The 16,140-nt window shown below is 33.2% G+C and overlaps 1 protein-coding gene across 1 annotated transcript; it reads right to left on the bottom strand.

Annotated features, from left to right (window-relative positions):
- Window positions 1-13,416: 13,416 nt before the first annotated feature.
- Window positions 13,417-13,839, bottom strand: LOC131071990 (UDP-glycosyltransferase 85A1-like). Its single transcript, XM_058007989.1, has one exon. The coding sequence runs from the start codon at window positions 13,837-13,839 to the stop codon at window positions 13,417-13,419; it is 423 nt and encodes a 140-aa protein (XP_057863972.1).
- Window positions 13,840-16,140: the final 2,301 nt, after the last annotated feature.

Below are 16,140 nucleotides of genomic sequence, written 5' to 3'. Positions count from 1 at the left end.
GGATGGTGGTGGTGTATATTTTTGGTCCAGAAAAAGGCTCACTGTTCAAGAGTAAAGGTAAGGCAATAGTACGCGTAAATCTAAGAATAAAGGCAAATCAAACATGCAATGATGTCATCCCAAAACAAGCAATAGATGTTTTATTAGTCGAAGGTGTCTATTTTGGCTCCAAAACAACAGTGTGGATTAACTAACATGCGTGTTAGTCGCACGTTTTACACCATTGATTTTGCAATTAAGGGTTACGATTGACTAACCTATTGCTAAAATGTTGTACGAAAGGTCTGTTTTGGAGCCAGAATAGATGCAACCTTATTAGTCGACCTGAGCAATTATGACAGAAAGGAAAAAGTGTCGGTACATAAATATGTTGTCAAAAACAAATATCCCTGGGTAAGACCATCAAGTGGCTTCATGACCAGTTCATGTCAAAAGGGAGTGGAGAAATGTGGATCATATGATATAGTTAGGTGAGAAGGCCATTTGGTGGTGTATAGGAAGTGATTATTTACTAGCACAGGAGGTGCAATGAATATGCTGATAGGTGATTGATGGGAAAATATAAATTAATTTTAACATTGCATAAGGAATTGTATAAAAGTATAGATCTATAAATATGTATTATTATATAATATAATTTTGTACATAATTTTGGTAAACTTCATCATTGTTCTCAACATGAATCAAAGTTACACTAGTCTCTTTTTTAAATGCTTTTCTAAAAATTGTATCATTCAAATGCATTAAAACACATTAGAAAATCTATTATTTGTAACCATTTCAGTATATATATATATATATATATATATATATATATATATATATATATATATATATATATATATATATATATATATATATATATATAATCGGTAATGGGCTGAAGCCGATAAGGTATACATACCCTACCCCCTTGTTGGATTTGAAATTGTGACCTCTCTTTCAAGAGAACAAGTTCTTTACCACTAGGTCAACTCAAGTTGTACTACCATTTCAGTATATATTAAATTTAAAGGAATGAAACATTTTTTTTTATAAAGATGATAAATCATGTTTGTTTCCTTTTCTTGATCATCAAGTGTCCACTTTCTTGCTTTTAGTAGCTCCTCTTTTAAAATCATGTCATTCAAATGCATTGAAACAAATTTGAAATCCATTATTTGTAAATATATAAATAGAATAATTACTAGCAATTGCACCTTAGTTTGCAATCGGTATGTCGAAAAGGTTTGGAAGATCAAATTTTGAAAAAAAGGGGACTATTTTTGCATGTAATTATGTGGCACATGAGGTCAACTAGTACATAATTTAGCAAATGATGTTGTCTATACATCAAAGGTTTGGAACTAGGATCCAAACATAACTAAAACAAAACCTTTGAAATGGGACGATAATCAAGCTTCATTGGCAACAAGATCATGCAATGTTTGCAATAAGGAGAGAGGGAGAGGGAGATATAGACATATAAAGAGGGATAGATAAAGGGGGAAATAATCAGAGAGAGAGAGAGAGAGAGAGAGAGAGAGAGAGAGAGAGAGAGAGAGAGAGAGAGAGAGAGAGAGAGAGAGAGAGAGAGAGAGAGAGAGAGAGAGAGAGAGAGAGAGAGAGAGAGAGAGGGGGGGGGGGAGGTAGAAATGAAAGAATAGAGAGGATTATATATTTATGATGGAGGAGAAATGTATTTAGTTGACAATAGTTTGCATCAAACTATTTGTTATAGGAAGGTGCAATTGTGTTTTAATCTTGATTAGTGAGAATGTCTCATAGAACATGAATAGTACAATCAAGCTAAACACTAACAAATGACAACTAAATGCACTTTGTAGATGATTAAGATAGTTTGATTTTTCTTGTATGATTAGAAATTCCTATCAAATATAGATCCTAAAAAGCATAGATATAATAAATTAAATAAAAATTAATCGTACAAATTTATTTATTAACAATTATTCATCACTAATAATACAAAAGAATAAACTTAATTACATGATTGATCCTTTTTTCCTACAAACTATCATGTTGAATTCAAAGTCAAAATATGATAATAATTATTATTTTCAATATTACTCATTCTTTAAAATGGAAGTAATATTGTATTGAATAAATATTAAAATTTATATAAAAAACTATAAGAAAAGGATAAAGTCTTGGACACTAAAACCTACTGTACTTGATAAAGATTTTATTTTTCCTTAAGCATTTCACACCCCTATTCACAAGAAATGGAACATTCTCAAATTGTTTATGTTCTCACGAATGAAATTCCGTAGCAGGCAATAATTTCAATGGAAGAAGCGAATCCCAATGGAAATTGACTATATTTTTACTCTACAATTTTGTCATTGGTGTTTTACTTTATGCATTATTGTATTATACTTTTATTTATATTCATTATTGTACATCATAAGTTTGGATGCAAAGGAGTGTAGTGTTAGGGCAAAGTATGTTTTGTACAAAATTCATTCTTAGAAGAACAAATAAATTACTTTGGTCAAACATATAAATCCAATTTAAATTATGTTTCCTCATTGAACAAAGCATTTTTTGTAAAACCAACCTTTGGAAGGAATAATATATTTAAGATTTCTCTTCTTAAGATGGTATAATTTAAATCATGTTTATCCGACATTTGAGAGCCACTATTATGCTTCAAAATGTATTGAATGTGTATAGTCATGTTGCATGTGTGAATAGTGTGAACCTATACGATATCAAACTCAAAGGGTGAAAATTATATTTAGGATATGTTCTACTATATATTGGATGTGTATGGTTCCAATTGTCAAACATGATATCTTATGAAACCTACTCTACTTTGTATGGTGTGCTTCATGACATTACCTTCTCATGTCTTTCATAGATTTTATGTTCTACATAGAGTACTAGTGGATTATGGTCACATTGGCATGCCTATTCAACCATTGAAGACCTTCCCACTTTTAGTGTTAATTCTATGTATTCCAGTTATGCAAGATTTGCACTTATTAGAAACTAATGATGTCAAAGAAAATCATAAGCAAGCAATAATGATTAAAGTAGATCCAACTTGTTCTTTTGAAGAGGTGTAATGTGTTTTCCATTTAGTTATGTACACGTGTTTTTCTTAGTTAAAATTAAATTATCTTAGTTATGCTAAGGATGCATTACTTGAGTGAAAAAAACTCAAGTATAATTTTTAATGTTAGGCTAAAAAATCAAATATAGATGTGAAAATATATTAGTTAATTTTAATCTAATTTTCTTGGCTTTGATCTAGAACAACTAATTTAACTTGATGACTTGCAATAAACATATAATCTTCATTGTTTGGTTTTTCCATTTTCAATATGTAGCAATGTACATCGTAAATCGTACTTCATGAGATGACATCTCTTTCTTTTTTCTTTCATATGGTCAAACAATTACGGGTTCCCACCAAAGTTCTAGGTCCCACATGTGAACATGCTTAATTTTAACAAGTTGCTATTACTTTTTCATTTGTGATTGTAATATTATGTTCGTAACTTATATATATAATTTAATATCGAATGCACATTATAAATTAATATATTAGATATTTATAGTATTATATCTAAAATTTATAATATTAAAATGAAGATTTTTTAATTTTAAATTTTGTCACAAATCTACTATTATGAAAATAAATTAAATAATTTTCTTAGACAATCTCAATTTTCTTACAAGAGCACAAAGAAAACAATTGAATACAGATCAACCAAAAATGAAGTTAGACAATTAAAAATAATATATATGTAAATTTCAATAATATTATCTATTGATGATTTCAATATATTTATTATTATATACTATATGATTAAAAGATAAATGTGAAATAAATAAAAAATTTAGTATAAAAATGAACACAAACATAATAAATTTAAACAAATTAAGTGAAATTTTTAAAAATCATACTTCTAATAAATTCTAATTTTTTAATATTAAATTATTAAAATAATTCTTTTTTTATTTTTTATATTTAAAAATAAAAGCAAAAACAATAGAATGAATAATAAACTAATAAAGAAACCTAGACCCAGCGCTAGCCTTGGCATGGACAATTATGTTTTTTGTTCTTATATCCTAAAGTAATGCTCAACCTATGTTAAAATTAATATTTTTTGAAGAAAGGATATTATTCTAGGGCTCTTCACAAACATCATATAGAAATTCCAATGCATAGATAAGAAAATATCCTGTAAGAATTTTAGAGGAAGAGAAATGTAAAAATAAATAAATGCTTGATAATTGAAATTAAATGGAGGTAATTAGTTAAAATCATAAAAATGAGAAAATAATTAAAAAATAACCCAATCAAAAGTGTAGTAATAATCATGTGAGATTCATAAACAAATTGTTGGCCCTAAAATTGATATCTATATAATGATTATCCTCTAAATAAGAAAAATGTAGAAAACATTTTTAGATCCAATAGAATTTATGAGGAATGGTCCACAAAGAAAGTTTGTCATTGTAAATTAGTTTTATTATAAAGGAGATTCACTAATGGTAATTACTATGAAGACCAAAATTTGATTATGTGTAAGGGATGCAAGTACTAACAATGTATAAAATAGAAATAGTGAGTGATACTATGTTACCTATACATGAAGTTCACAACATTTAGAATATAAATAGAATTATCAAAATAAAGATACCAAGATTAAGGGTAGTTACTTTTGGCCTTGAGAAATGGTTATAGGTGATGTCAAGACAGATGGAATACCCAAATAGACCTTGAATTAGAAGTCCAAACTTTCATGACACAACTCATATTCTTAAATTGTTTAAGACCTGAGATGTTTACTTATCTTACTTTTGTATAAGCTTTTTTTAACCTTAATTTCATTATTACACTTAATGTAGATATATTTACAAAAATAAATTGAATTATGTGTACTCCTATTTAAAAATAACAAAAAATAGGTTCCTATAAAAATGAATCTAAATCTTTAAAACTAGATCTTAATTTTATACAATGTCAAACAACTTTAATCAGATTGATGGCATTGCTAACCCTAATAATTAAATTTGATAATCCCATTAAACTTTTATATAATTATTTTTTTAAAGTTACCCTAAATCATCCCTTTTCCATATCCTATAATATTACTAAGATTTTAATTATATTTATAAAAATAACTCAATGTGGACAGACACAATTATTTTGACTCCAAAAAAACTATACGTTTGCATGGAAAATGCATAACATGAAAGTTAGTCATGTTGTCATTTGCATGAAGATTGCATTAATGAAATTTTATTTTGTCATTGATGTCAATTAACCGGTAATGATGTTGTAATAATGTTATTTTGTAACCGGTAAGTGAGGTTGTGAAGGAAACTGATATTACTAGAGAAGAAGTGAGATCAACTGATAAACCCTACCTATTGATACGATAAACCCTACCAATGGAGTTTGGTGAATCGATTGTATTGGTTTATGATCTAGTGATGAGCGGTAATGATTATGCCATATATGCATGTTGTATGAGAAGAGTTTTAAAAGGATTTTGGCATGTAGAGATAATAGTTTTTGTCTTGGGAATGAGCAAGTTCATTGTATGTAATGTAAACCGCGTGATGAGTTACAGTGTTCGATGAAGTGGTGATAAAGGAGTGGTCAAGGATATCTTGAATGATGCAGTGATTGTTATGTAATCCAACAGTCATACGTTAACTGATTTGTTTGTAATCTCTATGAGAGAATTAGGCTTGTGATGCGTTACCATCTTATATATTTGTTTATAAGGTCGATGAGTTGTTTTGTTGAAGAGTTGGCAATTCATAGTTGAGAGTAAGAGAGTGTGGTTGCCAAACCAAATGATGTATCTGCAATATGTGTAAAGGCAGATAGGAGCATATAAAGGATCTGAACAAGCAAGTGTAGTGCTATTCAAATAGATCATCAAACCCTTATTGTTTTCTAACAATTACAACAGTATAATCCCCTAACTGGGTAAGCTCTAACAAGCTTAGTGTTATTCAAATCCTCTAATTAGGTGGTCCATTTGCTTGGATTCCAAATCCTCTACCGAGGTTACTCCTAATAGAGTATTGCTTCTAATAGTGCATTATAGTCAATCCTTTAACCAGGTGGTCACTAACAGGATATTTTCTTAATAGGACTTATTCTAAAGCTTTAACAGGCTTGGCTCCTAACAGGGCAAACTTCAGAAGAGTTCAAAATACTTGTGGGTATTCATCTCCACCGTCATTTTTCCCATTTGGGTTTCTATGTCAAAATTATTGTGTCAAGTGGTGAATGTTTCATAGTTATGTTTACTATGGTTGAATGGCTTAACTACTAAATCCAGTTTGATATGTTATGTTAACCGGCAACAATCTGAAATATGTTTTAACTACTGTCAATAAAGTATTTGAATGATTCAGTTAAAAGGTTTTGAGAGTTTTAAAGATGTTTTACTATTAGTCTGTTATAACAATCAACTGGTTTACTTGTTAGTATTATTGCATTTGAAGTTCAGTGTTTAAACCAGTCAGTTCTGAGTTTTCTTTGAGGGGTCAATTTTTGTTTGGTGAAAAGTTTATATCAGTTTTCTATCTATTGATTCACCACCCCCCCTCTCCATCTGAGTAGTTGACAAGATCCTTATTCTTTTATCATACCATCAATTGGTATCAGAGCATTTCAGGTCCTCTAAGGTCTAAGCCTAACAACTCGAGGTAAAGATCTTGAAGAACATGATGAAGAAAGAAGGTCTGAAGTATAATAGAGAGAACTACAAAATATGGACTGATAGAATGAAAATCTATATCAAGAGTCTAGGAAGTCAATACTGGGAACATGTTGGTACTCAATATGTTGCACCTAGTGGGATTATGACTGATGATCAGAAGAAACAACAATAAAAAATAATCAATCATTGGAGACCATTATCAATTCTTTGTTTGATGCAGAGTATGTAGATGTCCATGGTCTGGAGACTGTATATGATGTATTGAAGAAACTTGAAGAGAGATATAGCAGTGATGAGCATGTGAAGATTGCCAAAGAAGAGAGTCTAAGAGGAAAATTGGATGACATGCGGATCGCTGAAGGTGAAAATATACAACAGTATGGTTAGAGGATTAAAGAGATAGTTGGTGAGATCAATAGTGTTGGTGGTAAATTGGAGGATTCCATAGTGATTTGTAAGGTGTTGAGAAACCTTCTACCGGTCTACACTATATGAGTTGCAGCCTTTCAGGAGCTAAACTCTATTGATAAAACTAAGGTAACCCTTTACTCCATCATTGGTAAGCTTACTGCTTTTGAATTAAATGGTTATGATGGTAGTATTCAAAAATCTGAATTTGCATTTAGTGCTTTAGTTTCTAACCCTTCTATGAGGAAAATTAGAGATGTCAATCACAACTATGAATCTAGATCTAGTAGAGAAGTTGATGATCAAAACAATTTGGTTGAGCTTGAAGCATTGTTGGCCAAGCGGTTGCCCAGAGGTAAATTACCTTTGAAGTGTTTTGCATGCAACAAGATTGGACACATTGCAACTAACTATCCTAATGGTGACAATGAGCACAAGCATGAGAAGTTAAAGAAGTACAAGGGAAAAGGTAAAAGAGATTGTCTCATTGCAGTTGATGGTGGTATCACTAATGAGGAATCTGAGGGAGATTCTAATGGAGACATTGTTTTTGTAGCCATTAAAGAGGAGACATCTGAACAAAAGGCATTAGTTTCTCACATGGATAATTCTGATGATTAAATCATTAATAGTGGTTGTTCACACCACATGACTACTGACCGGAACAAATTTCTTACCTTGAAGGAATTTGATGGAGGAGTTGGGAGATTTGGTAATGACTCACCCTGTATGGTAAAAGGTAAGGAAACTATTTCTCTTAATGGAAAGAGCACTACATATGATGTCTATTGGGTTGAAGGATTAAAGCACAATCTTTTGAGTGTTTCTCAACTCAATGAAAGAGGATATCCATTGGAGTTTAAGAATGGAATGTGCAAAATCTATGGGAGAAAAGGTGAACTGATTGCAATTGGCAAGCAGACAAAAGGTAACCTTTTTCACCTGAATCCTAAAGTCAACAACTGTTTAATTGCTAAAGTATATGATAGTTGTCTTTGGCATAGGAGATTTTATCATATAAATTTTGATAACATTGTTAAAGTGAGTAAGTCTAAGACAGTGAGAGGTTTTCCTCAGTTGGACAAACCAGTTAATGCTATGTGTAAGGAATGTTAGTTGGGAAAGATGACATCCTCAACTTTAAGCGAAAATATTTTTTAGCTGAACATCTATTAGATTTGGTTCATACAGACCTTTGTGGACCATTAAGGACTAAAAGTATTCAAGGTGACAGATATTTTATGATCTTCACTAATGATTGCTCAAGAATGATGTGGGTCACATTCTTGAAGGATAAAAAAAAAGCTTTTAGCAAGTTGAAGGCATTCAGGGCCTTAGCTGAAAAGGAAAGTGGTAAGAAGATAAAGTGTCTGAGGACTGATCAAGGTGGTGAGTTTACTTTAGAGGAATTCACTAGATATTGTGAAGAAAATGGTATCAAAAGGCATATTTCTGCACCGAGGACACCACAGCAGAATGGTATGGTCGAGAGAAACAACCAGTCAATTATTGAAGCTGCTAGAATGATGTTGATACAAGGAGGTGTAGCAAAAACTTTCTGGAGAGAAGCTGTCAGCACAACTGTCTACACTATGAACCAGATATTAGTAAAAAGAGGTAAGGATAAAACTCCTTATGAATACTTGTATGATAGATCACCTAATGTCAGTTACTTTAAGATATTTGGCAGTAAATGTTTTATTAAGAGAGGTGACTATGTTAGCAAGTTTGAGGCTAAAAGTGGTGAAGGTATATTTCTTGGTTACTCCACCAAGAGTAAGGCCTACAAATGTTACAACAACCAGACACAGAGAATCATTGAAAGCACTGATGTTCGGGTGGGTGAGTATCTTGAAGTCTCTAGGGAAACCAGTGTGGAGAAAAAGGATGAAGAACCTTGCATTCTGAATTTGGAACCAGAACCGATGAAACCTGAAACTGGTAAAGATAATGTTGATGTACCAGTTCAACCAGAACAGGTAGATTCAAAAGAAGATGCTGATCATATTATTATGAGGTATGTGAGACTCAATAATAATCCTGACTAGATTATTGGAGATAAGGATGCCGGAGTGTTAACTAGAAGGAGAATTAGAGAAAATTCTTGCATGATCTCCACTATTGAGCCTAGAACTACTACGGAAGCATTTGGAGATGATCACTGGATTAAAGATATGGAGGAGGATATTGATCAAATTAAGAAGAACAACACATGGACCCTAGTACTCAGACCTATGAATAAAAATGTGATTGGTACTAAGTGGGTATTCAGGAACAAACTAAATGAAGATGGAGTAGTAGTCTAAAACAAAGCTAGATTGGTATGCAAAGGTGATGCACAAGAAGAAGGAGAAGACTATGGTGAGACTTTTGCACTAGTTGCTAGACTGGAAGGTGTCAAGACTTTACTTGCATTTGCAGAATATAAGGGATTCAAAGTATATCAGAAAGATGTGAATTCAGCATTTTTGAATGGAATATTGGAAGAAGAAGTATACATTGAGCATCCAGATGGTTATGCTTTGACTGGTGCAATAGACATGGTATGTAGATTGCACAAGGCACTATATGGGTTAAAGAAAGCATTGAGAGCATGGTATGAAAGGTTACATTCACACCTAATGAAGATATGTTTTCAGAGAACCAGTGAAGATAGCAACATATATCTCAAATCTGAAGGAGATGAGATACTAGTTAGTGAAGTGTTTGTAGATGATATCATATTTGGAGGCAATGATGATATGAGCAATGACTTTGCAAATGAGATGAAAAATGAATTTGAAATGTCTCTAGTGGGAGAGATAAAATTCTTCATACGTTTGTAAATACAGCGAATGAAGAGTAGTATTTTTACCACACAGTCTAAATATGTGAAAGAGGTGTTAAAGACATTTGGAATGAGTGATTGTAAACTAGTTGGGACACCAATGGTTACAGGTTGTAAATTGTCTAAGGAGGATGAAGCCACATTTGTTGATGAAAAGGAGTATAGGTCAATGATAGGGAAATCACACTATGTTGTTTACAATAGACCGGATATAGCTCATGCAGTTGGTTTAGTTGCCATATTTCAGAAGAATCCAAGAGACACATTTGATAGCAACCAAGAGGATATTCAGATATTTGAAAGGTACTATTGATTGTGGATTATGGTGTCCATATGCAAGTAACTTTGATTTGAAGGTTTATACAGATGCAGACTAGGCACGTAATGTTGGTGATAGGAAGAGCACAACCGGTGGAGCATTGTTTCTTGGTGGAAGACTTGTTTCATGGAGTAGCAAGAAGAAAAGTTGTATATCATAGTCTACTGCTGAAGCTGAGTATGTTGCAGCTTATATGAACTGTACCCAGGCTATTTGGATGAAACACATTCTAGAAGGATTCAAGTTGAAGATTATAGATCCAATAAGGATTTTATGTGACAATACTAGTGCAATCAATATTTCAAAGAACCCTATTTTGCATGCACGAACCAAGCATATTGAATTGAAGTATCATTTCTTGAGAGAAAAAGTGCAATGTAAAGATGTGCTATTAGAGCATGTTTCTACCAAGGAGAAACTAGCAGATATCTTTACCAAACCTCTGCCTAAGACTAATTTTGAGTATCTCAAAGGTCAGCTAGGGGTTGTACCCCTACATGAGGTCAATTGAGCATGAAGTAGAGTACATCAGTCCTAGAGTAACTTGTAGAATCTTAAAGCAGGATTGGTGTAGAGTGGAAGTTATTCCATAGGGAGAACATCAAGTTGCAGGTTGATGATGCTTAACAGTGAAGCTTGACATTGCATGTTTTACTCTCGCTTTGGCATTGTTGTCAAAGGGAGATAAGATCCATACTATTGGGGAAATGATCTATATGATTGAAAACGAGAAGTTCTATAACCAGTTACCAAATTAAGACATGGAGACTCAGTTGAAGGAGAATAAATGGTAAAATGTAAGCCAGGATTCCTATTCACAATCATATCAATCAAGGGTATTGATGCTTGTATTGCCATCAATGCTAAAGGGGGAGATTATTGGAATTTGCATGAAGAATGCATTAATGAAATGTTATGTTGTCATTCATGTCAATTAACCAGTAATGATGTTGTAATAATGTTGTTTTGTAACTAGTAAGTGAGCTTGTGAAGGAAACCGATATTACTATAGAAGAAGTGAGATCAACCGGTAAACCCTACCTGTTGATATGATAAACCCTAACTAATGGAGTTTGGTGAATCGGTTGTATTGGTTTATGATCTAATGATGAGCAATAATGATTATGCCATGTATCCATGTTGTATGAGAAGAGTTTCAAAAGGCTTTTGGCACGTAGAGATAACAGTATTTGTCTTGGGAATGAGCAAGTTCATTGCATGTAATGTAAACTATGTGATGAGTTATAGTGTTTGATGAAGTGGTGATCAAGGAGCGGTCAAGGATATCTTGAATGATGTGCAGTGATTGTTATGTAGTCCAATGGTCATACTTGAACTGATTTGTTTGTAATCTCTATGAGAGAATTAGGCTTGTGATGTGTTACTAACCTATTAATTTGTTTATAAGATCGATGAGTTGTTTTGTTGAAGAGTTGGAAATTTGTAGTTGAGAGTAAGAGAGTGTGGTTGCCAAACCAGATGATGTATCTGCAATATGTGTAAAGGTGGATATGAGCATGGAAATGATCTGAACAAGCAAGAGTAGTGCTATTCAAACAGATTAGCAAACCCCTATTGTTTTCTAACAATTATAATAGTAAAATCTCCTAACCAGGTAAGCTCTAACAAGCTTACTGTTATTGAAATCCTCTAGCCAAGTGGTCCATTAGCTTGGATTCCAAATCCTCTAATGAGGTTACTCCTAACAAAGTATTGCTTCTAATAGGGCATTATAGTCAATCCCTTAACCGGGTGGTCCGTAACAGGATCTGTTCTTAATAGGACTTATTGTAAAACTTTAATAGGCTTGGCTCCTAATAGGGTGAACTTCAGTAGAGTTCAAAATACTTGTGGGTATTCATCCCCATCGTGGTTTTTCCCATTTGGGTTTCCACGTCAAAATCATTGTGTCAAGTGGTGAATGTTTTTGTGGTTATGTTTACTATGGTTGAATTGCTTAATTGCTAAATCCATTTTGATATGTTAAGTTAACTGACAACAATCTGAAATATGTTTTAACTACTCTCAGTAAAGTATTTGAATGATTCAGTTAAAAGTTTTTGAGAGTTTCAAAGATGTTTTACTGTTAGTCCGTTATAACAGTCAACTGGTTTACTTGTCAGTATTATTGCATTTGAATTTCAGTGTTTAAACCAGTCAATTCTTAGTTTTCTTTGAGAGGTTGTTTTTTGTTTGGTCAAAAGTTTATATCAGTTTTCTATCTATTGATTTACCCCCCCCTCTGAGTAGTTGACCAGATCCTTATTCTTTCATCATACCATCAAGTCAAACATTATACACCATTGATTTTGCAAGTGACGACTATGATTTTCCAAGCAGTCAATAAAATGATGTACGATTTGGCTGTTTGGGAGCCAGTTACATTACAACCAACAAATTTAGAGTTAGCTAGACGAGGAAAAGGAGAGTGGTAGGTAGATAATTATGGAGTTGGCAAGAAATTAAAGACATTAAAGTGACATTATTTCTACACATTTATCAAAAATTACCATCCCTATATTCAGTTTGAGAACGTTCATAATCAAAAAGTAAATTGTCTATAGAAGATCAAATAACTTAGTCCAAGCTCTCTGGAATGAAATCCAAGCTCTCTAAAATCAATCAACTCTTTTTTGCCTTCAAAAGGTCATATAGTTAGATAGACAATATCAGTGTAGAAAACATACATAAAATCTGAATCTGATAACATGTTTCCAAACATATTAGCCAATGAACGATGGTTATTACACGATCCTCTGAATACATGATAATAGTCTCCATGATTACACTGCAGCATTCAAATGGAACCTTAATTGAAAGATATTGAGACAATTCTTGTCTTATTTAGAAATGAAATAGTCCTACTGTAGAAAAATACAATAGCCAGTACAGATCATATAATAAATCATCTGCTCGAACTGATAGATGAATGATGAGATGCCAAGGGGAGAAGAGAGGTGCTATATAAATGCATTTTTGTGAATGGAGAAGATTGTAAGAAATTAGGAGATGGATGGAATGCTTTGGTGGCTACACCATTTTAATGGAAGCCAATTTGGAAAGTTGTATCAGGTCATGAATAAACTTGTTAACAAATTCATAAAAGAAGAACCTTCCTGCCCAACAACTTTAAATGCTGCCTTCTTCAACTCAATGCCCCTTTTTCAAAGCTCCTCCACTTGGGCACCCTCCATCAATCTCATCACGCCTTTCTCAATCTCCTCCCTTTTGATCACTAGATTTTCATCAACGTCCATGCCTTCCAAGTCAATGCCAATATTCCACACATCCTTATAGAAGCGGCAATCCAAAAACTGACCAGCATAATAGGGCCATCCAAGCATGGGAACTCCCAGGCTCATCCTCTCCAAATGGGAGTTCCACCCGCAATGGCCGAGGAACCATCCTATGGAAGGATGAGACAGAAATTTCACTTGAGGCACCCATTTCACAATCACTCCATGATCTTTTGTCCTCTCTTTAAAACCCTCTGGCAAAGTTGTAGGCATGTCTCCCGCAATATCAATGTGCAACAACCATAGAAAAGGGTACAAACTCTTCTCTAATCTCATCACCAACTCTTCCATCTATTCATTTGATTTTACATCGATGTTGTTGAAGGAAATTTATATCACAAAAGCTAGCTCTTGGGCATCGAGCCATTTCAAACAGCTCTCGTCCTGCTCCAACAAACTTCCACGCCCGTTCAAATATCCTCCTTCCAAAAAATTGGGAAGAAATACAAGCCCTATTGCCAAAGCAGGGAAACCATTATAGGACAGTGCACTTACCGTCTCAGGGGTTCTAGCTCATCAAACGTGTTGACTAGAACATAGTCTACCTTGCTTTGAAATTGGGACTCATGCAAAAACCACTGGAATAAAACACTCGACGTGTCAGTAGCGCGATAGAAATAAAATAGATCGCTCGGCAAAAGAGGTAAAAGATTACTAGGAAAACAAGCAATCACTTCGTCTGCCCTCTTCGATTCCTCCATTGTAATCAGTTATGAGAAATATTTTAAGCAATCAAAATAAAACTGAGGAAGCTTTAGTGGGATAGAATTTTTACCTTTGACAAGAATATGTCTGCGGGAGAGGATAAGGTTAGCGTTGGAATAGAAAAGGCAACACATAGTGTTGAGAAGATCACTATACCCGCCAAAATACCCTAGAAAAATAATCCATAATCTACTAACAAATAGAGATAATAATTTTTTTTTAAAACATCCATTACTTCTATGTTAACACTAATTTTACATTAATGCAACATTAACTAGTTACAAGGCTACATATATCAACATGATCATACCATAGAACCATATTACACAAGTGGAATTAAATCATCTAAACATTAGCATATCACCAAATAAACTCTCACAAACATAATCATTCCATAGGATATCTCAACGTTACTACTTGACATATTTCCAACACATAACTTATCCATCTAGAATGTCCTATTCTATCATCCAACAAATCATTTACTTTTCATACAACTAGGATGAACAATATCATGTATGCATATCTCTTTCACAACACATTTTCTTAGGTTCTTTTTGAAACACTAACCTAATGATCTGAATACGCATACTTCCATTATCATAAACATCATAGATCTATTTAACCATTTCCTCTAGATTACTCCTATTTACTTTAAATGAGATTTATAACAACAATATTATTCTTTCCAATATGAATTCCATAAGATTACATATCACAACACTATCTCACAAATTCAAATGCAATATGAATACATAAACACTAACTCTTTCTTTTCCACATAGAACTCGTAAAATCTTATTACATTATGAATGTCCAATACATCAAGAAATAATAAATGAATACTTCTCCTAATCCACTACATCATGTCCTATTCCAATTTAATCTACAAATACATGAAGATACATATCTCAAATATACATAATCTCTTTTACATATATAAATCACCATGATACAATGTACATAGAAATTAGCTCCAAGAATATCCACATAATGAAGAATCCAAGAATCCAATCCACATATGCTAACATCCAAGAAGAACATTCCAATGGAAGAAGGCAGTCAACCACCTAACCATGAGGAACCAATTGGGAACCACCCCCCATGCTAGGAGATGACATGGGGTTCAAACTCACACTCAAGACCTAGGCTAACACCTAATAACAAAGGGATTCAACATGACATCACATGACAACATCAAGAATCAAAGATCGAATCGCAACATAAGGCTAATCAACAATAAACCTTCTAGAGGCATAATCAACAAAACATGACATATGGATAATGGACACATTTAGGGAAGAGTGTCATCACATCCTAGCCTCATGTGGAATCCACCTCAACCTTAGATCCAAACAAGGGAGGTCAATCTACCGTACCAACGGTCTTCCCAATAATAGATTCCAGAACCATCTCCTTGAAATCTATCATCCCAAAATCATCTCCCTGGGACCCACCGTTGGCACACACAACTCAAATTCATTATCTTGATTATGTGAATTCCTAGTTACCCAAACCCACTAATCAGTTGTTATTATTGTTATCACTTGAAATCACAACATAAACTCTTCATGTGGTTCCTAAGGTCTAGACTCCCTTCCTATAGATCTATTGCTCATGACCTAGGTCCAACACATGCAAGAATCCACTCTCCCAACCATGGACCATAAAAATAGGGTAGAACATAACAAGATATATCACAATAGAAACATTAAGCTCATCATGGAATGCATCTAAAACTCATTACAAATCTGATACAATGGAATCACAAAAATAACCATCAACATGCAATAAAACAGTCGCTTATCAAGAACCAAGCCATAAGCTCATTATGCCAAAATGCAACAATAAGGAAAGCCTCAAGAATATCAAATACACATATACAAG

Source organism: Cryptomeria japonica, chromosome 1 (assembly GCF_030272615.1).
Source record: "Cryptomeria japonica chromosome 1, Sugi_1.0, whole genome shotgun sequence".
NCBI lineage: Eukaryota > Viridiplantae > Streptophyta > Pinopsida > Cupressales > Cupressaceae > Cryptomeria > Cryptomeria japonica.
This window is presented reverse-complemented; position numbering and strand designations above follow the sequence as displayed.

Coding starts and splice junctions, on each gene's coding strand:
- LOC131071990 (XM_058007989.1), bottom strand. CDS start 13,839: ATGGAAGAGTTGGTGATGAGATTAGAGAAGAGTTTGTACCCTTTTCTA.